The sequence below is a fragment of the Cucumis melo genome, chromosome 11 (genome assembly GCF_025177605.1).
Source record: "Cucumis melo cultivar AY chromosome 11, USDA_Cmelo_AY_1.0, whole genome shotgun sequence".
In the NCBI taxonomy this organism is placed as follows: domain Eukaryota; kingdom Viridiplantae; phylum Streptophyta; class Magnoliopsida; order Cucurbitales; family Cucurbitaceae; genus Cucumis; species Cucumis melo.
The window spans coordinates 30,155,347-30,183,345 of record NC_066867.1 but is presented as its reverse complement, the minus strand read 5'-3'; the positions used below and the strand labels follow the sequence as shown (position 1 = coordinate 30,183,345).

The following is a 27,999-nucleotide window of genomic DNA, read 5'->3' as shown; positions in this document are numbered from 1 at the left end:
GGCGCCGCCGTAAACCGTTGAGGATTATCACTGCTGCTTGTATACATATCTGACCTACAGGTTGATTTTAGCACACCACCTCCCTCTCTATTTCCTTTGCCAGCCATTGGAAATTCACGAGGGAGGTAAAAGGAAATTTGAAAAAAAAAAAACTATATATATTTATTGATTTTTGATTTGAGAGGAAAAATGGTACGAAAATTGAGCTGTGGAAATTGGGAATTAGAGAAAGTTGAAAGCTCAGGTAAGGGAAAGCCTTACATTTCTGCGAATATTTTGGGGGAGTTTTTACTTAACAGATTTACGGACAACAAAAACTTAACTGCGGTTTCTTGAATTAGGAGCATTGTTTGTTTTATTTTTGCCATTAATTAGTACCCATCAATTTCCAATTATGATATAATTTGAGAGATTTGATTGGTTCAAATACTTATACTCTTATTAGTATCACTTAATTTTTTGTCGAGTTAATTAAGCTCTATTTTTAGTTATTATTAGATAAAATTGCCATAACCTAAGTTAAAAGTCAACAATTTTACTATTATTGATGCATGAGCAAAATATCTTGAGATTTCTTAATTTATATATCTAAAGTTGTCGTGAGTTGCAATCAATTATGGTCGTCTTATTTTTAACTTTTCCAAAAGAGAATATTTTAATAAGTAAATCAAGAGTACAGCAAATTTTGATTTGTCTAAGGTAATACTTATATAATTATGTCAAAAAAATTCAATTCAATTATTGATTTATTCTTTGAACTTCATGTTTCAATGCTTTTGTTTCTAATCTACAAGTTTAACTTTTAATTTAACTCTTAAGGTTGATCAACGGTCTAGTACCAAATATATATGTATGTATATTTTATATAATCAAGAATTAATCTAATGCTCGTAACAAAAATGTTCATGAATTTTGTAATTTTGAGTAAAAGTTACTCTTAAATTTTCAAAAATTTCAAAAATCTCCTTAGATTTTTAAGAATATGTTAAAAAATACGTAAGAAAAGTTAAAAAAAAATATTCTTATTTTTGGATGGAAATTGGTAAATTACTGTTTAAATACCAAAATTTCTAATTTAAAATATAAAACTCTGCAAAATCCTTCCAAAGTATATGTATTTGACTAAAACAATAGTTTATTGTGCGATGATAGTTAAATACTTTTTTTATAAGACTAATTATTATTTTAATATGTTTTAGAAGAAAATTTGATTTTATAAATTTGTAAGATTTTGTAGAATTCCATGTTCTAACTTAAAATTTTTATTTTTATTTTGAATAGTGAGAATTCATGTGAAAAAATTGGACCAAAATGAGTTTTTTTTTTTAACATATTTACGAAACTTTTCTGGATTATTTTTCAAACAAAGTTTTAAGGAATGCAAAACTAACTATAGGTGCAGTTTTGAATTTTTTTCTTAAATTTAAGGATATATTTGAAACACTGAACTTTTGAAAGTTAAAATTATTTTATACCCAAATGACATAATTCACGAGCCTTTTTTATAATTTAGCCTAAAATCAAAAGCAAGAAAACTTAAATACAAATGATTACGGAATTGATTGGTAAGTGGTGAGAAAATTGGTATTCCTCGTATCACAATTTCCATTCACAATAATATCAAACCAAACACTTTCCTCCCACTTTTCCATTCAACAGTTCAACACAATCCTGGCCGAGGAAGGTGCGAGACTGAGGTGGAGATCAACGCCATTACTTTCCCTGCTAACATCCCCGCCGCCAACCACCGCCGGCCTCGCTTGTACCTGGATCCCATCTTTCGGAGGTGGAGCTCTACCCGCCGACCAGATTCCGATAGTAGAAGGCGGCGTGGAAGTAAAAAAGTTACGAGAGTGTTTAGTAGGATGGAGAGGGAGTAATTGCTTGGCGAGCTGCCGCTCGCGCTTGTGTGCGTTCTGGTGGCCGCCAAGGGCTTGAGAATTGGCGAACTCACGGCCGCAGAATTGGCACTCAAATCTCTTGTCGTGGTTGGGACATGGGGCACCCAATTTGCTGGCTCCATCGGTAGTCGTAGTACTAGCCGTCACTGAAAAACCAAACAGCTTCATCATATAATATATCCACTTCTAATTTAATATCCACACTTACGCAAAAATTTGAATAAATATATTCCTTCACATTTTGTGGACCATGTATTTATAGACAAACTTATATTATTGGATTTTTTTTTTCTTTTTTGAATCCTCGTGACTTCATTTTATCATAAACTTTATTATAACTAATCAAATAATAAAGTGAATTTTATATATACTTTGAATATAAATATAACTTTAAAGAGCAAACAATTGTTGATACTCTTAAAGAAAAAGAAAAAAAAAAAATGACCAACAAATCATACCATGCGAGAAGAATGTGTCAGTCTCATAATAATTATCAAATATGATAATTGGATTCAAAGTCTACATATTCTTGATAACAATTTGATACAAATTCGAGGTACTTATTATTTGATACAAATCTATATATTCTTAATTAATAAAAATGTGTCAGTCTCTTTTTTATACGTCTAACAGTGAAAAATTGTCAAATACATTATAGTTACCTCATCAAATAACTTTTTGTAGTTAAAAGATATTCATACATCCATCTCATACCTTCTATAAGATTTAATCCAAAGTCTTTAGTAGCTTTTATATATATATAGATTTTAAAAAGTTAAAAGTCCTTTTTCTTATGTAATTATTTAGTTTAAAAAAACGAGAAATTACATCATATAACAATTTAAAAAAAAAAAAAAAACAGTCTATCTCTTTTTACATATTACAAATATAACAAATAATTAGATATATTAGACGGTTATCAAAGCATTATCATAAGGCTATTTATTTTTAAATTTACTACTTTTGAAATTTAGAAAATGTACTAACATAGAACCTATTATAAAAAAAATTGTGTAATATATGTAATTTTATAATTTTTGTCCTCAACCAATATTGTGACAATTTAGTACTTAATTTTAATTGCATAATAAGTTGATTTTGGTGCAGAGTAGTTTATGATCAATACATTTTAGACAGCTTATATAAACTAAATAATAGACAGTAGAAACATAAATCATTACAAAGTTTGTATTGTAATGGACAAGCTAAGGTGTGACATATTAAAATTGAACTAAATTAAATGGTTAGAACTTGTAAATACATTGGGAACTAAATTATGTTATACACTCTTACATATATTAGTTAGGTAGTACAATTTGACATTATTTGTTAATTGACAGCTGATATTTGTAATAAAATTTTAATTAAAGACTTAAATTGAGTAAAATTTTATAAATTACTTTAATATTCTTTTAAATAACAGTTAGGCATATACTGTTGTAATGATTCAATAAAAACATTCTTAAGAAATTCTTGTCATTTTGTAAGTCGGCCCTTAAATCAAAGAGATATGACCTTGAAAGATAAAAGTTCAAAGAATCGATCGAATCCATTAGGTTAGACATCTCGATCTCTCCTTGTGTGTTTTCTTTGGCCAAATTATGGGCCGACGATACTTTACGTGCAAACTTATTATAATTATTATTATTATTATTATTCTGAAGTGTTTATAAAACAACAATGGTATCAGATTTATATATATATATATTGACAAAGATCATAATTATATCAATGTGTTTGAGCTTTTAATACTTCAAAATTAAACTTGGTTATTTGAAAATTAAATCTATTTTATCTCGATTTTATTTTTTCACAATGGTTTTCACCTTTCTGCCTAAGTAAAAGTGGTCGAATTCTCTCTTAATCAAAGTCTGAAAACAAAAATTGTTTTTTTTACTTCTCTAAACTTGGTTCTTTTTATTTTTTTAAAAAATATCGATAAAAAATACATTGATACAAGAAATTTGAAGATGAAAAAGAGGTGTTTAAAAGCTAATTTTCAAAAATTAAAGAAAAAAAAATGGTTACCAAATGCATGTTAAAAACAAGTTCAAATTTAGTAGTTTATAGATTAATTATTGAATTTTTATAAAATTGAATCGTAAAAAAAAAACTACAGATTACAAGATTGAAAATTTGAGGATATGTATGAAACCTTTTAAAAAGTCCAAAAAAAAGCCAAATAGATAAAACACCAAAGTTATAAACCACGCTGAACTTTTAATCTAGTTAACATTAAATTAATTTTAAAAGATGAAAAACGCTTAATTATATAAATAAGTAAAAAATGATTTTAGCTATTTCAACATCACACTATAACATATTTTTAATTTTTTTTAATCAAATAATATGTAAAACGAATGGATTTATAGCTCTCATTTTTTAGTCAAACACACATGAATACATATATATTATGTATATATTATATCCAAATTAAACAATATTGATGTTATCCATTAAAATCGTTCTTAATTAGGAGTTTTTGTATTTTTGCTTAAAACTTGATGACTATGATTCACGAAAAAGAAACCCTAATTTACAAAATAAACAAAGGTTAATTTGAGAATAGAACGAAGGAAGCCAAAATTTACATTTACTATTACGATACGTGGTTTCAAGCCAACCAACACCATCACTTTATAAATAGAATCACATTTTAAAATATTGTTATGTGTTGTCGAATGGTTTCGTGTTCCATTTTGAGGGGTCTCCCAAAGCTAAAAACTTTTACTTGTAAATTCTTCCCATTAGTTTCCTTTATAGCTTGTCGCCCTCATTCAACTTTTCAAACATATCCCTTCCTCCTAACCTACAGCCAAATTTTTCTTTTTCATTTCTTTCCTCTATCTTTATAAATTAGAAGATATTTTCAAATATAAAAAGATAAAATAAAATATTTTAGAAAAATGATAAGTTATTTGGTTATAATATTTTATAAGTATTCTTAAAAACTTTGTCATTTAAATAATTCTATTATTATTATTTTAACAAGTATTTGTTAATCTTACTTCTTTTTATGAATTTCTTTCTTTTTGTTATCTATATTGTTTACGTGTTGTTTTTAAAATATCAAGTCGTTTAATAACTATTTTTTTCAATATTAAGATAATAATTAATAAGCAATACTTTATTCTATATTTTTTAGATAAACAATAAAGATATATAATTTTTAAAATTTTAAGTCTCTATATTTTGCTATTTACGTACCTTTTACAAATGTGATTAAAAAAAGTCGAATCAAAGTTTGAAATCAAAATGGCAATGGATTTCCAAATCTTGATATTGTTTTTAGAATCCGACCGAAAATTCGTATTCTTTATTAGAAAAGAAAAAAAGTGAAACCATCATTGAAAATTTCATTTATGGAAGAAGCCTGAAATTTAAAAACGAAATCATCGTCCTAATTGAAGACGTAGTTTTTAAATTTTTTTAAAAAATATTTGATAATGAATTCAATTGTTTAACTTAATAGAAAAATGAAAATTATTGTAAATTAATTGTGGAAAAAAAAAAGCACAAGAGTTCCTTGAGTTAAAATAAATATCAAATGGATTTTTCAAAATGATATTTTGAAGGGTCCTTAAACACTTGATCTAAATTTTATTTTCTAAAATTTAAATTTTTTTGAAATTTTTTTTGGAAAAAGTGAAATTGATCGATAGATCTTTAATATAACGATGGTTGGAAATGAGATCGAATTTCATTGACCTCAGAAAATAACCCTCAACGACATGCGCACTAAATAAATGTCATTAAGAAAAGGATAGTTCATAATTAAATATACTTAAAGATTCTCATTCTAATAAAGATTTGTCTGTAATTTATTTTCTTAATCAAATATGACACAATTAATGTTGATATTTTCTAACATAAGGTAAATACACTTTAAAACGTTATAATGATACTCTCAATGTGTGGATTAATATCCTCCGAAATTTATAAAAATTTGCAATTATAAATCCTTAAATATGATAAAATATGTACGAATTAAATTACTCTTCAACTATTAAAAATCAAACATTTTAGTTTAAAAGTAGTTTATCCATTTTATTATTATATTAAGGATCGCATCATTATAACAACTTGAAAGTTTAGGTGGATGGTTCCATCAAATCAAAAGTATTGATATGATGTATTTGTAATTATTTTTATAGGTGTCATCGCCACTACTCTGTATGCAATGTTTCTAGTGTTGATGTACAATGAAAATGTCGAGAGCTCTGTGAAAAGATACATTGTTGTTTAAAAAATTATATAAAAATCTATTACACGTACATATTACACTTAACCAATTTTCTACAATTTACGAAGTTAAACCTCGATTCACCTCGTATTTATATCTTGATATCAAACTCGAAGATACGTGAAAAATATGGGAGTTTAGTACAATAATTTGGTTATCATGGATGGTAAAATATGGAAGGTAAGTTTAAAGCAATAATGTTGTAGGAGGGAAAGTGGAAGGGTTATATCAAAACGACAATCGCCTACAAGGAAAGTGATTGTCGGCTTGGAGGGGCTAAGGCAAAGGGGTAACGCGTTATGTTGGATTTATGTTATATTCCCTCTTTCATTATATTATACTTTCATTCATTCATTTCATTTTAGTGTACTTTTCACTCCCACTTCTTTTCCATTCATTTTCTTCTTCTCTTGTTTGTGTGGAGATTGGTACAACTTCAACCATAAACCACTTTTTCTTTCTTTATTTTCTCTGTACAAACCACATATACGTTTTTCTCTTTCTTTCTCTTCGGACATTTTTTATTCTCGATTTACTTTTCGTCTCTTCTTTTTATTGAGTCGTTGATTATTTTATATACTTTCATTTTCAAAATAACTAATATATATATTTGTTAAAGATCTTACGATTTATTAGTTCGGAAGATTTCAAAACTTTTATAAAAGATACATAAATTACTCATTTCGATGTTAGAACTTTAAAAAAACCAAATAGTTATATTTGATCCATAAATTACAATCTAAAAAAGAATGGTAAATCAAAAGGATTCTATCTTAGAAACTACGTTGGTCGGAATCTAACATTCTAAGAACATTCCTCCCTATATATATATATGTTATGTGGTTGGTTAGGGAAGTACATATTTATTAATTTTGCAGTTTGTTAACTTTGTATTATATGCATGAAAATACATGCTTAATACATATTACAAAAGAGACTTATTAACCAACTTTATTTCAACTATATAAACATTCTTGTTAAGAACATAAATAACCAAATTTCGACGTATATATTACTTGTAATTAATTTTACCAGAAATTGATGTTTATGCCAAGGAGAAAACAAACTTCCAAATATCCTCACAATTATATAATATTGTCTTCAGTAAGCATAAGAGACTTAATTAATCTCTGTTTGTTTTTTAATATTTCAACCAAAATGGCTCTTATACCTAAGTTAGAGAGATATATTTGTTCTCTAAGTTATATAACCATCATCATTCTATTTTTCTAGCCAACGTATATGGAATTTTGGTCCAATCTCCCACCGCTCATAAATCGAAAATGTATGTAGGTTTTTTTTTTTTTTTTTGGACTTTGTTAAACTAAGTTAAGCGTAGAGAGCTAACACAAGTATAGTCTAAACTAACTTAAAGACATGGATGGATCGTTAATTGAATCTTCCGATACTAAAAAATATTTGTTTTAAAAGAAGTTGAACAAGGAAAGGGAGAATGAGGGCAATGATTACCACATGCTATGTCTTGATCAAGGCAAATAAACACAAACAAGGCCCCCAACAAGAGGTAAGAAATTGGGGATATGAAGGGGAGGGCCAAATTTTGAAAAGTTTTTGAAGTTGGCTAGAACAGTATAATTACATGGCTTCTCTTTAGGACCAATATTTGTGGGAAATGCTTCATTTTTTGTGTATAGTAACCCCATAATTAAGGGTATTTGGTTGCAATTCAACCAGGCACTTTGTTTTGGAGCTATCTGTTCATGAAGCCCTAGCTTATACAAGACAAAACATGTCACACACAAAATTCAAATATAAATCCATATAATTAACAAGACCATAAGAGATTTATCAGGACCATTTGTTTAGGGCAAAAAAGTTGTAAGGGCCTTTCATCTTTGAGATAAGGTTAAGAGAGAGAAAGAGAGAGCTTTTAGTGGAATTGTGAGAGGGGAGAAAGTATGAATTGGGAAAAGTGAAAATGATGTGTGTTCTTTTGTTGAAGAAGCAAAAGCTATACGCACATCAAAGTTTGCTAATAGTCTTTATCACTACCATCTCTTTTTTTGTCCTAATTAATGAAATCAATATGGACAATGTAGTTGTCTCTTTGTTGGACATATATCAATTAAACTCTTCACTAAATTATAAATTTAGTTATATATTGGTGTTTAATAAGCTTTTAAATTTTTAATAAAATATGTTTTTTTAGAGTTTTTAATTTGATGTCTAATATCGTATGTGTTAAGATTCTCTAAAATCCAAGCTCTTGAATCTTTTGATTTTAATTCCTAATAAGTTTTTAAACTTTTAATTTGGTGTCTAATAAGTAATTGATTTTTTCAATATATACATACTCGTACAAAAGAAATAAAAATAAAATTAAAAACTCAAACACTTAGTTTAACTTTTTTTTTCCTTTTTTTTCCTTTTTTATTTTTGAAAGATATTGTAATATACATAGGAGTGAAAAGGATCTTTTATCCACGCGTACATACAAATGTCAGTTGAGTTAAGCTTATGTTAGTTATTTTTGTACTAAAAGCATATGAAAGAAAATATATTGACTTCCTTTACGCTATCTATCTAAAAAAATAACTAATTAATCAATAAGCTCGTAACATTTGGAATAAATATGTGTATAAAGAGATAAAGTTATATGAGAATTTTAACCTATCAAAAGCTTTAAATTAAAATGTTTAAGTCTCTCCATAACATAACATGATATTAATTTTTTTTAAAGAAAAAAGAGTTTACGTCAACATACACTAAGGGCTATTGGTTAAGACATTCATTTCTTCCCGTAAGCTCAAATCATTCCCTTTCACTTTCGTTGAACTAAAGAAATCAAGTTTGAAAAAAATTCATAATGTCGTCATTTTCAATTAAAAGAAGGAATTGTGGATGAAAGTTTTGCACAAAAGAAAAACAAAGATAGAGATTGAATATATATATATATATATATATATATATATATATATACTATGTAATATGGAGTATTGTGTAATAATTGTCTGAATGAGATATTAACAACATCATATTAGAATACTAAATGGAGGATTTAAGGGTGATTAAATAAGTGAAAAAAAAAAATATTCATAAATATTTAAAAAGTTAATTCAAAACCAATTATTGTATCCATAAGGAAAGATATTTTTAAATTCATATGAAATATGTATATCTAACTTTTGGATTTAGTGTAGTAATATAAGTGAAATTGATTTTGGTGTTCAATATTGTGCCCAAAGCCAAAGCCCCCTCATGGCCCCTTCCCCTACAAATGGTTTTGTTCATTAGAGGGTGAAGTCAAACATTCTCATCTCTCTCACTTTAGATTTAAGACAGATAGCTTGTGAAAGCATCTCTCTCTTTTAAAAAAAAAAAAGAAAAACGAGGCTCGCAAAAATAGTAAAAAAAAATTGTGATAATAGGACTCATGTCACTACATTTTCTAAATTGCAAACACATCAAATTTAAATATGGATAACCTTCTTAAAGTCTTCTGGTAGCCATTTGATATCCGTATGTAATCATTAATTACTTGTTATATTCACAATATGCAAAAGATAGGTATTATAGGCTGTTTTTTTAAAATGTTTTTGTCATGTGATGCAATTTTCTTAATAACACTATTCAAACAATGTAAAAAAATGAGTAGGCTAAAATATAGAAAATCAATTTGGATAAGGAAGATTATTATACAGTAAAAACATAAATTATTTGTCCCATGACAAGATTATGTTGGGTTAAGATAAGACAGAGATATGGGACAAAAAAATTTCACATTATTTTCTTATTTTTTCGGTTTTATTACATAGGAAGATTATTGATTTTGTAAAGACTTAGACATTAGAACTTTCGTTGTGATCATTAAATTATTTTAATATAGTATATCATTGTTTAAATATTATTTTAATCTCTACCGTTTTTCACTTTGGTTCATTTTGGTCATTAAATTTTAGTATATTTATTTTGTTTTATGTATTTTTTTTTTTTTATTTGAGTTGATTTTAGGATTTGTACTTTCAAAGTACTAAATTAAAGAAATTTTCTTTTAAGAATAAAAAGTTCTATATATCATGACTCAAATTGTATATTCGCAATTATGGCAAGGAGCAATTTAAAGTTCGTTCTGGGCTGCTACTTCTATATGATATAGTTTTTCGATCATCTTGAATTCAAATTCATTTTATATTTTATTAGTTCTTTTTAAAAAAATACAATTAAAGTAATTTTTTCAAACATTCAACATGGTAACCTCTTAAATATCTTACAATAGCTAAAAGACAGGTTAAGTTACCAAAATTTTAGTTTTTACAAATTGGTAATATATCTATCAATTTATGAAATTTGTCAAGTTTTAATTAAGTTATCAGTATTACATATCTTTTTTAACTTATACACTGCCATCATTCACAAATCTAAACTTATAATTAAATATATATGAGTGTGAAAATAAATATCAAACCATCCAAACTTATAAGAAACGAAAAAAAATAAAAGTGAAACGACTAGGGAGAAATTATAAGAAGTGACTCAATTTTATTTTATATATCGAACAAAGATTAATTACAGTGAATCCTAAAAAATGAAATTATTCTCGCATATCCCAATAAATCTTAAATGAACTATATATATATAAAAGATTTTATGAATTTAATTTTGCTATATTTTATAAATAGCTTTTTTCCGTAGGTTTTGCTCCATTTGTAATTTTTAAAAATAATAATAATAAAACTAAGGGACATATATTAGGATTTTAGATTCGAGATATGGTCAAATTTTCTATTTAAAACTAATAGGTATTTTCAAAAATAATAAAAAAAAACAAATTGTTTAAACTTCACGATAGAATCACTAAAATACAAAAATTGGTAAAATTGGTTAGATATATTTTGCTATATTTTATCGTTTTCCAAAAATAATTTTTAAAACACACTAATTTATAAAATTATACCGCCCACTCCCACTAAACCATCGGGACACATCCCAAGTATTTAGGTGGCACTACCTAAACATTTCCCACTAATATTAATTAAATAAAAGACTCAATTAAATTACTTCCAAAATAACTTTAGACTAAATTTCAAGTGAATTGTTTCACCAAGTTCTATATATATATATGCTTGAATAGGCTATAAAAATACATTCATGATTAATTAAGCTTGATGAGTTTCGTTAATGTTTGGGGTTTACATATATAGTATTTCTAAGATGATTAAGATCATTCTCGTCTCTTTTAAATTTGGTGAAAGAAAAATTGTTTTTGATTCATTTTAAACATGAAAAAAAAAAAAAAACCAAACAATTTCAATAAATCACTTATCTTAATAAAACATCATTATCAAACTCTTTCGTTTCTCTTTCAGTCTCCACACGAATCCAACTAAGTTTCCCAATCTGTGAAAGAAAACGAAACCCACCATCTCACTTTCACCACCACCATTATCTTATGAGATAAATCTATAGATCAAACCCTAAAAAAGGGGAAGTCCAAACTAATTTTTGCCCCATTTTTCTGAAATCTAAAATTTTTATTTTGTCTTTTTGCTTATATTGCTAAAATGCTTTTTTTTTCTCCACTTTTTTCTTTGTTGTTGCAGAGTGGTTTTTGGCCCTAGTGTTCACAAAAGTGTTCGTAATTAAACTCGACGAGAAAAGGGATTCGAGAGGTTGTTCGAGTGTTGGATGCGTGGGTTTTCATCACGATATTGGTTTGTCGTTCACCCAACCAAATCTTTAGTTTTTCTTTGGAAAATATCATTTTGAAGCAAGAGCAAGGGATAAAGGAGAGATCAAGAGTGAAAGAGGAGCAAGAGCTAGGAGTAATCCTCGAGCATATATTATTTACAATAATTAAGTATATAACAATAATTTTAAAAAATCGTTATATTCACAACAATCCATTATTCTTTTGAAAAAATATCCAAATCTTAGCTATATAAATATCTCTGATGTTTAGGGTATTTATATTAAAGTTGGATATTTAATTTTCTTTAACCCGTCATATGTGGATCTCTAATTTTATCGAGAGAGTAAATAATTTAATTAGTTCAATTATTAATATTATGAGTTCAACCATTTAATTAAGAGAAATTGCATGAGATGATAAAAAATTTAGAAAAAAAACATCTCATATCACATATTTTTTGTATATTGCAAACATGTCAAATACAGACGGTCATATCAAAGAGTTATCAGAGAGCTACCAAAGGGTTATCAAAAAGCTATCAAATATTTATCTGCTTTTAAATTTACTACTTTTACAATTTAAAAGATGTAGCGACACGAACTCCAGTTTTATAATTTCTTTTGCTATTCTTGCAAAAACCCCTTAAATTAATTCAGTCTACATCAATATATGGTGATTAGGTTTTTTTCTCATAGTCATGATTGGTACTTTTACATCTTAATTATTTAAAAATAGTATTTTAAAAAAAAAATTGAAAATAGTAGCATATAGTTTTTAATGATATAGTTCCAAATAATTATTCAATCCTATTTAATAATTATTAAAGACGTGACCTCTAATAGGACTAATTGAAGTATTATAAATTATTAAGTAACTTTTGTTTTGTTACTATAATAATTATAATTATATATATATAAACAGTAACGTATAAAATGTTTCGAATATGTCAAGGCAATATCAACTTTGTCAATAGTTTATCATGGTTTTCCTTGTATATTATCGTACCGTTCCAAGTATATATTAACTTAAATACATAGAATATCCATATGTTAATTGTTGTGTATGAAGCAATTAAAACATAAAATCCACAAAAATATTTACATAAAATAATGAATAAAATAGATAATCCAACGAAAATTTATTTGAAAAGTAATTTTTTTTATTTGTTAAAATTAGGATTTCAAAATTAAAAGTAAACATAGAGTGAATGATAGTAGAGATGACATTTCATCCCAAAAATGAAATATTCACTTCTCTTAAATTATTTCTTTCTTAAGAAGTAAAAAAATGGGGTTATAGGCTACACCAATTCTAAGCTTAAAACTCACCATTGTTAGTAGGGTAGATGGTGACTCGTAAGGGTTAGATTTAAATTTCTTTACAAATTTTTTTTTTATAAATCTATGATATTTTGAGTCGAAGACATTTCTAAATTCTTTTTTTTTTTTTTTTTTCTAAAGGTTTTTGTATCCACTCACCCTTGATTAATTTATTTTATTTTTACATTTTTCTTCTTTTAAAGGATGGGCCCGGTTCAGTGCGACGCTATTAGCCCATAAATCTAGGGATTCCTTGGGCTCGATATGTTTAGGCCCATCATCAAAATCTAAATCATGGAATAAAATGCTGTTACAAAACGATTATGGCAAATATAGCCATTACATTCACAAATCATAATATTATAATATATATATATATATAGGAACATTTAAAAAAATATTGTGTAGTAAAGTGACTATCAATGATAAAAGTTTATTACTGATAAATCATATTGTGAATATTGGTCTATCAAAATTTATCGTTAATAGATCTTGTCATGTTTGTAAATTTTTTAAAATGTTGCTATATACTTAATTATTATTTTTAAAATATCTATCCATTATAATTATCCTTAAAAATACATAAATATGAGAATTTTTTTATAGAAAAGAAATATATATGGATGCGATTATATACCCATATTTTAAAATAACCAAACTCCCAACCCATTGTGAACAACATCTAAGTATCTTCTCTCCTAATTGTAACTTATACTAAAATAATCAACATCTCAGACACTAATTATTATAATTCATGAACGATAATAATCAACTTAGCACTCCCAAATAACCCTTGGTTTCTAAAAAGAAAAAAAATCAAAGAAGTGATGTGAACAATTTAACCCAATTAAAATGCTTTCCCAACTCAATTGAGTTAGTTTATTATTTAAATGCAATAGCAAATATAATCATCAGATCTAAAGTATATATTTATAAGTATATGGCAAAATTCAAAACTAGTTTTTAAAGTCTATCACTTATAAACTATATTGTGAATATTGGTCTATCAGAAACTATCAGTAGACTATTACTTATAGACCATATTGTGAATATTGGTCTATCAGAGTCTATATAGAAATATCGTTATTCTATCGATGATAAACTTTTATATATTCAGAACTCTTTAAAGAAGTTGTTGTATATTTAACTATTGTTTATAAAAGTATTATCTAACTCGATTACCCTATTAGTTAATCAAAATTGTTCATTAAAGATGAAAAAGAAAGAGAGTAAGTGAATTAAATAAAGTCAAATGGTGTCAACTTTCCTATTTTACTCTTAGAATTGCGGGTGAGAATTAATCCAAAGGAATGTGATATTTGCATGACTCAAATATGAGATTTTGACTTTTGAAATTCAATGGAAAAAGAAAAAGGAAGAAGAAGGACAAAAATTGAAGAGAAGAGGAAAGTTTGGTGGAAATAGCAGAGGGGGCAGAGGGGCAGAAGGGCAGGTGTTAGGGTTAGGGTTTGGGGCAGCTACCAAAAAATGTGGACACAAAACAAGGAGTGTACCAAACCAACAATGCAATTTCATAAATAAATTTTATTAAATAGAATATTTTTTTAATAAAAAAATGAAATTAATGAAATTATTATTTAAAAAAAAAAAAAAGAACTTATAAGTGAATTTAGCCTTTTTGTGTAAAACGACAACTCTTCCTTTTTACTGTCTCCCTTTTTATTACGATACGATGCTTAATTTTATGTATATTCCCTCTCCCCTTCATTAATTTTTTCCTTTTATTTCTTTTTTTCACCATTTGAATTGAAGCAATGTGATCGTTGATTTTGCAATTAATTTCGTTTGTCTATGTTTTTTCTTTTATTTTTCGAAAGTGTGATATTCAACTTTTTGACATTTTGATCGAGAATATAAATTTTACGTTTGGTTGAGTCATATATGTTGATGAACAACATATTAAATATATACAATAAACGATTTCAAAATATGAATTTAAGATATAATTTGAAAAGAGTATTTTTCTATTAGTTCGACATTGGTCAGGGAACTTAAGCTTCAGAGATTGAAGTAGATAATCCGTGTAATTTAAATGAGTTGAGTTATGCTCGTTTTGTCGATTGTTTTAATTTAAACATAACTTAAAAAGTAAAACCATAGGTGCAAATATTAGAATTAGACACAAAATATTGGCATATATAATAACCTATTTAAAAAATTATAAATATAACAAAGTATGTCAAATGTGATGAATAAGTCTCCATATTAGAAATATTGATCTATCGGGGATAAACTTTTCTATATTTATAATCTTTTTAGAAAACATTGCTATACTTAATTATTATTTCTAAAATTGTTATTGTTTATTATAATTGTTCGTAAATAAAAGGTGAATTATTCGATTATTTTCTGTATAATTAAATGTTTGATCTTCTCGCTCACTTTGTTTTGAATTTTATTTTTGTTGATGATCAGTGTTCTATTTCAATATAAACTTTTAAAAGGTTGTTTTAGTTGTTAAGCTTCAACTACTTTCGTACTTATATCTATTTTGATTTAACGAAACTAATGACGGTAACTTAAGTATGTGAATCAACATAATTTCAAGAGAAAAGAGGATTAGACAAATAAATAATATAGAAAGAACCAAGATGATTGTTTCTTAATAGTTCTAAACCAAAACAAAGGAAACATCAAACTTCATCGATGAAAATGAAATTCAAAAACACATAATCGCTTGTAAAAGTAGTAAAAGATTTTATAATAATAGAATTCATGTCACTACATTTTTTAAATTGCAAAAGTAGCAAATTTTAAAGCGGATAATCCTCTAATAGTCATTTAATAACTCTCTAATAGTCATATGATATATCTAATTACTTGTCATATTTGTTATATATGGATATGTAAAAAAGAGATGTTATGGACTACTTTCTTCTAAATTTTTTTGTCATATATTGCAGTTTTCCTAAAATTATTATTAAACGTTGCAAACGACTTCTTGAAGTTTTCAAAGAATTCATATATTCAAGAAACTACGTATTTAAAATTAAAATAAAATGAACTAAAATATTTACAAAATATCACGGACTATAACGAAGTGTGATAAACCAATAGACACAAATAGTAATTTATCATTGGTCTATTGTGACATATCACAAATAAATTGTAATATTTACGATGTTACAAATATATCAATGATAAATTATCGTGAAGTTTTATTCAATATTAAGGAGATAAATACGACGTTTTAGTAAAGATATCTCATGAATGTTCCAAAATTGCTCTGAGAAACAACAGACATCAGAGAAATTGCATGAGAGTTGAATCAAATTATGAATACTTTGAAGTCAATTATGAAATAGAAACATTCCCTTTAGGAAAAAAATTCAAAACAAAGTTCATAGTGTTCAGACAGAAGGGAATGTCCTCAATTACTTATGTTCTCACAACTTTGACTATTTTTATTTTTATTTTTTCTTTCTGAGTTTGAACTGTTGGTCAACAGTAGTTCAATAAAACACCTATTATTCCCATTTGTGGTTCAATAAATTTAATATTCAAACCATACACTTTCTACATCTTTTACAACTAACTATTTAATCTTATAATTTAATTTTGCACCAATTATTTAGATCTTCTTGTACTTTAAATGACAATTTATTCCCTACTAAAGGCTACTATTCTTTATTTTATTTTATTTTTTGAAAAAGCATTAATACTTTATAGATAATAAACAAATATGATACCAATATAATACCTTAATATATATATATTTCAAAATCATCTTTTTATCTACAAGTTGTTTAACTTTCAAAATATAGCTTGTTTTATCAATAAATAAAAATTATAATAGTCCATTAATTAATTCACTAGACGAATACAATACAAGTTTATATTATTTCATTTGAAAAGTTACCTAAGTGTCCAAACTATACCTAAGTGTGTCCAACTATATAACTTAAGTCAATACCATAAAAGACTCAATAGACCCTTTTCAAAAGTTTAAAATTTAAAATAAAAATTACAATGAGAGCTTCAACTACCATTTATATCTAACTGAACACCAAGAGATGTATTTAAATTTAAATGCTTTAAAATAGAAAAAATCTAATTTAAACAAATCTCAAAATTGATCGCTGAAAAAGAAAAGATTAAATACCTCCAAAGCCTAATTTTGTCGATCAACTTTAATGTTAATTTGTTACAAATGACTACTTGATTAATTAAGTTGGAAAATTAAATTATTGGAAATATGAAAGAGAAATGCTAAACCAAAAACGAATTTTAAACGTTCAAAAAGGAAAGGAAATAAAAAACACAAAACAGAAGAGAACCAATCCATTGAAGAAAGCAAATAATCAAATGCTACATTACAGTTAAAAGGTTAAATACTCAAGAAATCATAAAGCTCTAAAAAATAATGATAATGATAATAATAATAATAAAAGGAACTATTCCATTATATTAGCATTTCAAGCATATACAGATCCATAAGAAAGAGCCATTAACAAAACAGCAGCTTGCTCTTCCTCTCCCAACTGTGTCCTTTGCATTAATTCTTTTCTACCAAACGCCATTGATCTCCATTTCAAGCTTTCTCCCCCAATTTTCCCTTGATTTCCACCCCCATTGTTGTTTCTGTTGTTACTACTTCCCTTGTTTTTCCTCTCTACTTCCCCTCCTCTGTTTAAACCTAGAAGCGATCTTCTCTTCTTCCTACTTCTGATCCCACACGCATTGCAAAGAGACTGAGCACGAAAAAACCAAGTTCTGATCGTTAAAATCGAGCGATAGGAATGGAAAATCAAACAGAAGATTCGATCGAGTTTAGACATGAAGATTAAGAATAAATCACCTTAGGGCCAGCCGGACCTCCACGCCAGAGAGGAGTCTTCGTCGTACCACAATCAGCGCAGGTCTTCTTATTCTGTTCACTTTCCATCGGCGATGTCTTTCCGGCATCCTTGAACTCCGATCCCTATATTCCAGCACAGTACGATCGAATCAATACTAAAATAATTTCAAAATCAGTAAAGAAATCAACTCAAATAAAGACTCACGAATCGCGATCACTCACTTCCTCGATCGGATCCATCATTTTTCAGTAGAAATCTCAAAGATCTGAGAGGAACCAGCACCGAAGACGGAAGCGGAAAGAGGATGTTGACGTTTGAAAGCGGTGGAGACGAATTGGAGTCATAAAATCAAAGGAAACTGAAGGAGAAATGCAGTAAAAGAAGAGCTCAAACTCAAACTCGAAGGACGTAAACGAAAGTTTGAACAGAAGATCAGACGAACAAAACCACTCAACAATCAATACTACAACAGAAAATGCGAAGAACTGCAAGTACAAAAACAGTGAAAAAAGAGAGAATAGAAATCCGAGAAGAAACCGACATGCAGAGAGAGAGAGAGAGAGAGAGGAAGAACAGAGTGAGAGCGATCAGTGGCACGAAGAAAGAGAGAAGAAGAAGATGAAGATGACGATGATGATGAAGAAGAAGAAGAATTGAACCGACACGGTTTAGCAGCCGCTTTAGGGCAGAAAAAACCGACTTAATATACAACCGGATAACGAAACCCTAGTCATCGATCTGTGTTTTATGAAATGACGGAAATGCCCCTCCCTCGACTTTCTCAGCGTACCCGCCAAAATATAACGCTGGAGAAATAAATCCCTCCCAATTTTGATTATTGAGTATTATAAGGTAAAACGCGCTATATTTCAATTTCAAATCCATTCCTTCCATTCTTATCCCTATGCTTCGGACTTTATTCAATTTTACTCCTTCTACTTTTAAATGGCCAACTATCTCTCACTATTTGTTAACGTCTAAAGTGATATTTTGTTTTATTGATAAATATTTTTAACAATTTTATCGTTTAAAATAATTATTATGTATTTTTTTAATAAATCTTTAATTTGATTAGAAAATTTGGTTAAATATTTATATTTCTAGAAAAAGAATTGTATGTACTAATTTTTTCTTTTAGTAGTTTTTTTAGAGGTAGTTAGTTTTTCAATTTTTTTTTATTTTTGAAAACTCCTTTAATTATTCTATTAGAAAATTACGATGTATTTGTATATATTTGTATGTATATAAAGGAACATTTTGGGATATAGTAAAATAAATTAAAATATTTACGATATATAACAAAACCTTAGATACTATCAATGATAAACATTGATAGACTTTTATTACTGTTTATCAATATGACTAATAGAAGTATATCAGTATATCTATTATTGATAGAATATGAAATTTTGTTTATGTTGTAAATATTTTGTCAAATTTGTCGTTTTTGAAAAAATTTCTATATAAACAGATATTTAAAATCCATCGCTAAAAATGCTAATGGAAAATACACAAAAAGATGAAGAAAAAAATCATAATAAACTATCTGTGAGATTAAATTTAAGATTAATAAAATACAATTGGAGTTTATATAGCTTCCAAACTACATGACCAAAATGGTAATTTAATTTTTTTTAAAAGAAAAAGTTTGCTACTTTTACTTCTTGTTTTCGTATTTCCAAGGGTTTGTTGAGGATCAATTTGGAGTTGTTTTGTTTTTGTTGTTGGGGAGTGTGGTCTAATGAAACCATCCATGGCTCCTAAGGATGCCCAAATGGATGTGTGAATTTTGGAATATCATGTGGGGGTTGCAACACCTAGGTTAGTTCATTCGATTGTTATTAACATCTCTTCAATCAGGCACGATCATGTAAATATTCGGGTTTTGATGGTTGAATTGAGTCCCAAAAATGAAGGTAGACATATTTACCTTTGTGATTCTTTCGTGCTATTTGCTGTCAAATTTCAGTCGTCGCCTTTTGATGTCTTTCTTACATAATAGAAGAAAAACCTACATCGGAATAGTGCTTAGCCATTGATAAGTTGACGATCTAGTCGTTTATAACTTAGAGAGCTAAAGACTAGAGTTTGAAATATATTTCTACAAACCTTGAATGTCAAAAACCCTCTCGATTATATAAAAATAGGTTTCATAACAATTATTTACTGATTAATTCATTTGATCATTAATCAAAAGTGTCACTAACCATTGTTGATGGCGTGTATTTATTACACTAGTGACCTAAGCTTGCACAAAACACTTAGACATAATCTTTATTTTGATAGGATCTACATCCTTGAACTCTACGATCGTCCATATAATTGAGCTTTTATATTTTTGAGTATTATGGCTTTATGACCATCCTTATAAATATGTCTCCATGCTTAACAAAATAAACTTATGGTTTCCTAGCCAACCCATAAGATCAACACTCGTATTTAGTGAAATAAACTTATATTTTCACCTTTTAATTCAATCTACGTACTTTACAAACCGTGTTGCTCTACGATCGTGGGGTGGACTTTAGCAAATAAGGTTGGGAATATTTGGTATTCAAATCCTTGAAATAGGTAATTCTAAAACAGAAATAACCGATTATGTTCCATAAACTAGAATAGAATTGTTAACATAAATTATAATAATATGAAAGCATAGCCTTTTGATTTTTGTAGGTATTTTTCACAAACTTAATCTAACTTTTTTTTTTTTTTTTTTGATCGATATGATAGTAAATCGAGGTGGTAAAAAATCACGTTAACATTTGTAAATGAAACTATTGGGCCATCGGCTATTTGCAATGGGCCAGCATCTACATTTGCGAGGGCCCACGTAATTTTCTTTGTACAACAGAACCGTTGAACTTAGGGCCTAACTTCGGCTATGTTAGGTTCCTAAAACATAGCCCAGAGTCCACAGGGGCCATTCTTTGAAACTATAAAGGACCGACAACCAGGGGTATTTCTAGTGATTTTTTTTTTTTGATAGCGGTGAATGTAGTAATTATATTCAAAATAATTAAATATATAATAACATTTTTTAAAAATTGCAAATAACAAAACATGTCCAAATATAGCAAATGTTGGTCTATCACTCATACACCATTGATAAACCATAAGGTTCTATCAACAATATTAATCTATCACGGATAGACTTTGTTATATTTGCAATTTTTTTAAGATATTACTACATACTTAATAACTATTCTAAAAATTGCTACATTCTATAATTATCCTCTTTTTTTCAATATATATACACACAACACAAAAGCGGTTGAAAAAATACATCTTCGGTTTGGGTTTTACAAAATAGGTGTGCTTTATCGAAAACGTTTATTTAAATTATTTTTCAAAAAACTCATTTTTATTTAAATTTTTTTATAAAAATAATCCCTTTAATTAATTAATGTAATCATCAATCGGTTTTGGAAAAAGTCAATCCGAAACAGACCATAGTCAAGTTAATAAAGCATCGAACTGACCTCATCATCATTAATGAGTAAAAATCGATTGATTAGATCCGTTACTGACCTCATCATCAATGAAAAAGGGTCGATCGATCTGATTCATTTAACCCTCTAATTTTTCTACCGATCAACTTTGATTTGATCGATTGACTTGGTTCTTCGATTTATCATACTCACTCCTAATAAATAAGGATAAAAACCTCAAAACTTCGAGAAGAAAAAAGGTGACATAAATAGTAGTTTTTTTTTTTTGGCAATTGGTATAATTAATGTTAAAAGATCAATTACAAATACCACAATTATTATTAATGCTATTATTACTATTTTGAAAACATTAGTTCCATTGAAAGATAAAATTAGGTAACAAAATTCAAATTCCGATTCCCCACATGTTATTGAACTAAAAGAAAACCATGCTTCGAAAAATGTTCTTTTTTTTAAGAAAAAGGCTAACATAAGTAGAGAAAGTACAAGCAAGGCCCTACACCACCCCATATAATCCTTCCAAAAACCACCGGAGGAAATTTCAAAATCACAAACCGAATAAACAAGCCAGCTAAATACTTGCATGGAATCATGTGCATCAAATAATAATAATAATAATAATTCCTTCAAAAAGAAAAAAATAATAATAATAATACAAAAGTGCCAATTTCTTGCCTAGCAATAACAAAGTTTATAATAAAAATACTATATTCACTCGATAAGTCATAACAAATCCCAACTCCGAAGCAATTGCCATGTAAAAACAACAATGACGAATGACCTAAAATATGGTAAAAAAGAAGAAAAAAATAAATAACAGACTCGATGCCAAAATGAGAACCAAAAGAAAATTAAAGAAAGAAAAAGAAAAAAGAACACCCTGCGCTAGCAAAGACCCATAATCCCAACTAAGTACAAATCAAATGCTTATATGATGAAACCCATAATTGCCCAGTTGAGCACATTTTTATTACATGATACAATGCAATGCAGATATTTTGTGAACACTGATGCTACGTCATCTTGCCAAAACGACCTACCTTTACTTTTCCGAATGATTGTTTTGGCCGTCGTTGAACTTGACTCTTCTCCTCCCTCTTTTAAGCATCTCCTTGAACACAATGTAAACTGGACGAGACCAGACCCAACTAAAAACTCGATATTAAGATGCCCCAGATTGGACCCGAATTGAATCCAATTGACCCCAACAAATAAGCTTGTGCGCCGACACATGTACTACTCTCCCTTAGTATCACCACCAAAACCGCTGCAAAAATTCGGGTGAAAAACGAAGCAATTATTACATTATTAACACAAACAGCTCCCATCATCTCAACCTTCAAAGAATGAGTAAAAGATGATGAGCAGCTTACATACCACATATCCTTCAAAAGCCTTCAACTAAAGTTGAATCCACCAGAAGGAACTGGAAGTTCGTTTCCACCAAAGCGGAAACCAGGCTGAGCACCACCATCAGTTGTGGGCAATGCCTCGTCCTCTTCCTCCAACCAATACGTCTCGAGTATTTTGACAGCCTTCTCATAAATCTCGTGGTTGTCATGACTCTGGAGATTCTCAATCTTTTCTAAACCCTCAGCATCGTCAATCATTTGTGCATATAGATTAACATCTCCATTGGTACCCAGATTCTTTTCGGCTTCTCCAACCTTCAAAATGTTCTCCAGCCCCTCTAAACAGACGGTAACAATCCTTGGATCTGGGCATACAAGAAGATCACACAAAGGTTTTATGCACCCTTGACTGACAAGGTACCTGTATACAAAAAGGAAAGTTGTCAAACCAATGAAGAGAACTCATGGGGGAGAAAAAAACTTCTAACTTGACTTACTTAATTTGCTCATGAGTTCCACCGGATGTTGCATTCGAAATTGCCCATGCAGCCTCTTTCTTTATATCAAACTCAGCATTTTGAAGCAAATTGACAAGTGGAGGTATTAAACCAGCTTCGATGACAGCCTGCATTATGAAGGACACAAATTTAAGGTTTAATCTTCCAAGTCCACTGTAGAATCAGTAATCGACATGCAGAGACTTCAGTAGTCTATGTGATTGCTGGTGGAAACCATATACACAAATCTTAGGCTTAATAAGCATATTCGACATTGCCAAAGTTTAAAAGCCTCTCTTACCTGGATCTGTTCCTTGTTTCCAGCAGTAATGTTAGATATCGTCCAACAAGCTTCTTTCTTGATACTCTTTTTATGATTGTGAGTCAATAAGCTCAGAAGGCATGGAAGGGCACCATCATTAATTATACACTGATAAGATAAAGAATAAGACAAATGATGAAATCGCATACAAATATCTTAACATTAACAATGCCATAATCACTATCCATACTCCAGCTATGCAGTCTTAGTTACCACTTTATTCTGGCTTTACACACAAGCAGAAAACTAACTTGGCATGAGAGTACAAATGTACTCAAAATACTAGAGACCTAATCAAGATTTACAGCATTCTTGAAATTGCCCAGATCATGGACCTAATACATAAAAATAAACCAAAATTGCAATACTGGGACTGGAAATCTTCATTCGTACCTGAGTTTGAATGTCATCTCCAGTCACAATATTCCCAACTGTGCGAAGGGCAGGAATGAGGACCGACGGTGAAGGATGTCTGAAGTAACAATGACATGTTTTTATTACAAGGAAAATGAAAAGGGAGCATTATGCTTACAATAGGATGCAAGATACGCTTACAATAGCAGCTGTACGAGTCGTCCACACACCCCTGCCTCGATCACGGCTTGGATTTTGTCATTAGTACCATCAGATAGATAAGAGAGTGCCCAGCAGGCATCTGTAAGAACTTCTTCATCATTGGAGTGAACTAAGCGCTCAAGAGCTGGAAGAGCTGGCTTTACCTATCCAAGAAACATTCACAGGTTATACACAGGTGAAGAAGAATAAGGAACATTTCTAAATCTCAAACTTCACAATAATTACAAAAAGTAACCTGGTCAAATGGAGGTTGTGGCTTGCCCCTGCAGAAGTTTGAAAGCGTCCAAGTTGCATTTCTCAACATAGAAAGCTTAGCATGCTCATTCAACTGGGAAAGAAGTGGAATCAAAGCTCCATGGCGGAGAACAAGATCACGGCATGTAGGGGAATCTCCAGCAACGTTCCCCAAAGCCCAAACAGCCTACAATTATTCAGAAACCATGCCGTTCAAGTTTCAAATTCATTCAAAAGCGTCACACAAAAAACCTAACAGTTCGTCAAAGTTCTGAGGTATACCTGCTCTCGAACATCGTCACTAGGAGAAGCGAGTAGCTTAACAAAAATTGGTACTGCACCATGATCAATAACCACCTTTGTGTGTTCTGAGGTTCCAGATGCAATGTTTGTGAGAGCCCAAGCAGCCTCAAACTTCAATTAGCACATACCATCCAAGTCAGTACAAAAGGAACAGCTGATATTAATTCAAACCAATAAAACAGTTAGCAAGAATATGAGTTAAAACCTGAAGTTGAGGGAAATCCTCCCTCACAAGAAATTCTACAAAACGCGGAACAACTCCAGATTGAATCACTTCCTCAATGGGAGGGCTTCGTTCTGTAATCGCCAATAAAGAAATCAAAACGAGTTAAACTTTTATATCAAAACAAGAGCAACAAGAAAACAAAAAGATTACACAACGTAATACACATAAAAGTACCAATCGAAAGTAATTTTCGAAACTGAGTTGTTGCCTCGAGCTGAAGACTGCTATTATCAGACCATACCCCAGCAACCATAGACGGAAGGCTCTCTAACTGCAGACAAATACCAAAAACCCCTTAAATAACCCCTTAAATAACCCCTAAATCGTAAAACCCCCAACATCCACAACAATAACCCCTAATTTTTTTAAAAAAAAAAAAATCAAAGATTCAAAACATCAGATGCCAGAGCCTCCAGAATCGCATATAGATCCAAGATCAATTAGAAAAACAGAATCAACAGAGATTGAAATCGAAACAATCGAATTCGACAATACCTTCTTCTCGACAGTGGAAGTGTGGACGGCAGAAGGAAACTGCTGTGCTTGAAGGCCTTCCCTACGCTTCTTCTGAAGACTCTCTTCGCGCTTACTCTTCCTGATCTCAACCATGTTATCCTCTCGCCGGCGTCGGCCTTCTTCGGCATCGACGGATACCTTATAACGGTTCCGACGAACCTCGGTTCTAGCAGTAGGCCTCAACGACATGGCTACTTCGTCGATTAACTTGGAGTGGATTCAAAAACCCTCGCAGAAATGGGAATTCGGTGAAAGGAATTCAAAAATGATCGGGATCGCCGGTATAGAGAAAAACCCTAGCGACGACAATAATTGGAAATCCTATAAGAAGAACCGAGCCTTGGTTTGTTTTGAAATACAGGGCGTATGAAGTGGTTTAGAGTTTCGAACGAATTTAAATAGATCGCTTGTTTGGGAATATAAAAATAATAACTGTGATTAAAAAAATTACAAAAATAATTCCCTCTTTTAATTTAATTTAATTTTAGTCCTCGAAATTATTTTAATTCTTTTATTTTCAAAATTTCTTACCGTTTCAGTTTAAAGTTTCTCAATTTTTAAATTTTTATTAAACTTAAAAATAAATAATATATATAAATTAGAGTTTTAATTCTTTCTTTACTTGTTGTTAGCCGTATCACAAATATGATAGACTGGGTGAGCATAGACTCGTCGAAGTCGATTCTTCAATCAAATTGTCATCGAATTGAATATGATCGATTTAATAAATATTTAAAGTAATTCCAACTATAAAGAATAACAAAGTGGTGTTGTTGGTTGATGTCGGTTTAAGCCTCCTAAGTTTTTTAAAAATGTTTTCAATTTAGATTTTTCTAAACCGACGTCAACTCAAATCCTCTTTATCAATCTCCAATCAACCACCTTCGTTTTGGTCCGTTGACTCAATTCTTCCGTTTGTCATTTGCAACCCTACATCTGATTTGGGTTGTAGTCTCATTTCAATTTGAAATTTCGAATTTAATGAAATAATGTTTTAAAATAGTATTTCAAAATATGAATATAAGCAAGTTTTAATTGTTTTTATATGTATCTTTTCTTGTTTAAGACATAAAAACGAAAATGATTAACAAATTGAATAGAATCTAAACTTCTTTTGTATGTAATGAAATTTTCGTTGGATTGAAAAATTAATGACTCTAAAATAGTCAAAAACAATTTGTCATTTTCGAAATTACACAAACACTTCCACTTCACTTCTAATGATATGAAAACCACACTTCAAAAGTATAAAACTAGATTTTAAATTATTTGAACGAATTAAATACATGTTCGAAGTAATTTTATATATGACAATATTGATTTTAACGAATTTAAAATCAGTTCCAAACTTGCACTTGAAGTTAATATAAAATTTTAGTGTTATTTCAAATTTTATATAATGACTAATTTTGTCGGTGTTTTTTCTTTTGTTTCTTATTTTTATTATCGTTACTTTTGTGAATAATAGGAATCATTGAATAATTCTCTTTTCTCCTTTTAATGATTTTTATTTGTTAAGAAACGAATTATTGATTTAAATTTGATTATTATTGTGAACGATACAAATATAACAAATTATCCGTAAATAATTTTAAAATTTTTATCATTTAATATATATATATATACGCGATCTTTTAAAAAATATAACAAAACAAATTTGAAAAAAAACCCATCATTTAGTAGCCAAATCTAAATGATATTTTTTCAAAATTCAGTTTAGATTTTGCTAAACTATTTTTTTAATTCGTACACGTTTATTTTTTTTACTTGTTTATATTTGGCTACTCCTCTTTTGAAAAATTTATTATACATGATTCTTATTTTTCAAGAGTTTTTATACATACGATGGTTTAAATTTGGGTAAAAAAATAAGAAGAAAATAAGAAAGACTATGGAGACCCAAATAACTAGAATTATATTCTCAACCCAACCCTTATAAAATATGGGTTGAGTTGTCGGGTTGTATTATTTTTTTTGTTCATAATATTTGTATGGTTTAAAATTGTTGTACGTCGATGAATACTCACATCTAAAAATTCAAGCATCCATAAATTAATTTAAAACATTTATAAAAGTTCACATTCTGAACATTATCCATACATAATAAAAAATATAATATATATATATATATTAATAATTCGGGTTGGGTTGGGTTGACTCGAATTTTTCCATCCCAATCCCAATCCGAAAAAAAAAAAATGTTAACCCAACTCAACCCATATAATATAAATTGGATAATCCGGAAAATCGCAAAGAAAAAAGACGAATACATGAAAATAAAAAAGAAAAAGACGATAAAAAGAAATCATGAAAATTTTCATATATATTATTTTCTTGAGCACGTGCGTATCATGATATTTTGTTAAATTAAAACATAAGTTGGATAATATATGGGAAAATAAACAAATATAAAATTCTCTCAATAATTATATTAACAATTTTTTTTAAAGAACAATAAATTTTTGTAAGTATAAATATTTAAAAATGGATGTAATTGTTTATTAATATTTTTAAATACAAACAAAAAATTGACAAACTATTTATGTGATAAATATTCCGTCCGTGGATTGTTATATTTTTTACAATTTTCT

General features: G+C 28.7%; 3 protein-coding genes across 3 annotated transcripts; all 3 read right to left on the bottom strand.

The window, feature by feature from the left end:
• Window positions 1–1,397: 1,397 nt before the first annotated feature.
• LOC103497808 (zinc finger protein 6-like) lies at window positions 1,398–2,103 on the bottom strand. Its single transcript, XM_008460161.3, has one exon. It carries the CDS (start codon window positions 2,070–2,072, stop codon window positions 1,653–1,655), a length of 420 nt encoding a protein of 139 aa, XP_008458383.2. The 5' UTR covers window positions 2,073–2,103; the 3' UTR covers window positions 1,398–1,652.
• Window positions 2,104–17,386: 15,283 nt separating this feature from the next.
• Window positions 17,387–18,708, bottom strand: LOC103497809 (GATA transcription factor 16-like). Its single transcript, XM_008460162.3, has 3 exons — window positions 18,155–18,708; window positions 17,933–18,055; window positions 17,387–17,825 (listed from the first exon to the last, which is right to left on the bottom strand). Exons 1-3 carry the CDS (start codon window positions 18,173–18,175, stop codon window positions 17,550–17,552), a joined length of 420 nt encoding a protein of 139 aa, XP_008458384.1. The 5' UTR covers window positions 18,176–18,708; the 3' UTR covers window positions 17,387–17,549.
• Window positions 18,709–22,072: 3,364 nt separating this feature from the next.
• LOC103497811 (importin subunit alpha-1-like) lies at window positions 22,073–25,789 on the bottom strand. Its single transcript, XM_008460164.3, has 11 exons — window positions 25,388–25,789; window positions 25,067–25,163; window positions 24,872–24,963; window positions 24,646–24,777; window positions 24,365–24,550; window positions 24,109–24,272; window positions 23,947–24,025; window positions 23,533–23,661; window positions 23,232–23,359; window positions 22,760–23,155; window positions 22,073–22,649 (listed from the first exon to the last, which is right to left on the bottom strand). Exons 1-10 carry the CDS (start codon window positions 25,595–25,597, stop codon window positions 22,780–22,782), a joined length of 1,593 nt encoding a protein of 530 aa, XP_008458386.1. The 5' UTR covers window positions 25,598–25,789; the 3' UTR covers window positions 22,073–22,649; window positions 22,760–22,779.
• Window positions 25,790–27,999: the final 2,210 nt, after the last annotated feature.

Coding starts and splice junctions, on each gene's coding strand:
- LOC103497808 (XM_008460161.3), bottom strand. CDS start 2,072: ATGATGAAGCTGTTTGGTTTTTCAGTGACGGCTAGTACTACGACTACC.
- LOC103497809 (XM_008460162.3), bottom strand. CDS start 18,175: ATGATGGATCCGATCGAGGAA. Junction 18,056..18,154: donor TGATGGATCCGATCGAGGAA/GTGAGTGATCGC, acceptor GCTGGAATATAG/GGATCGGAGTTCAAGGATGC. Junction 17,826..17,932: donor GAGGTCCGGCTGGCCCTAAG/GTGATTTATTCT, acceptor TTTCGTGCTCAG/TCTCTTTGCAATGCGTGTGG.
- LOC103497811 (XM_008460164.3), bottom strand. CDS start 25,597: ATGTCGTTGAGGCCTACTGCTAGAACCGAGGTTCGTCGGAACCGTTAT. Junction 24,964..25,066: donor TCGAAAATTACTTTCGATTG/GTACTTTTATGT, acceptor TGGCGATTACAG/AACGAAGCCCTCCCATTGAG. Junction 24,026..24,108: donor CGACTCGTACAGCTGCTATT/GTAAGCGTATCT, acceptor TTGTTACTTCAG/ACATCCTTCACCGTCGGTCC.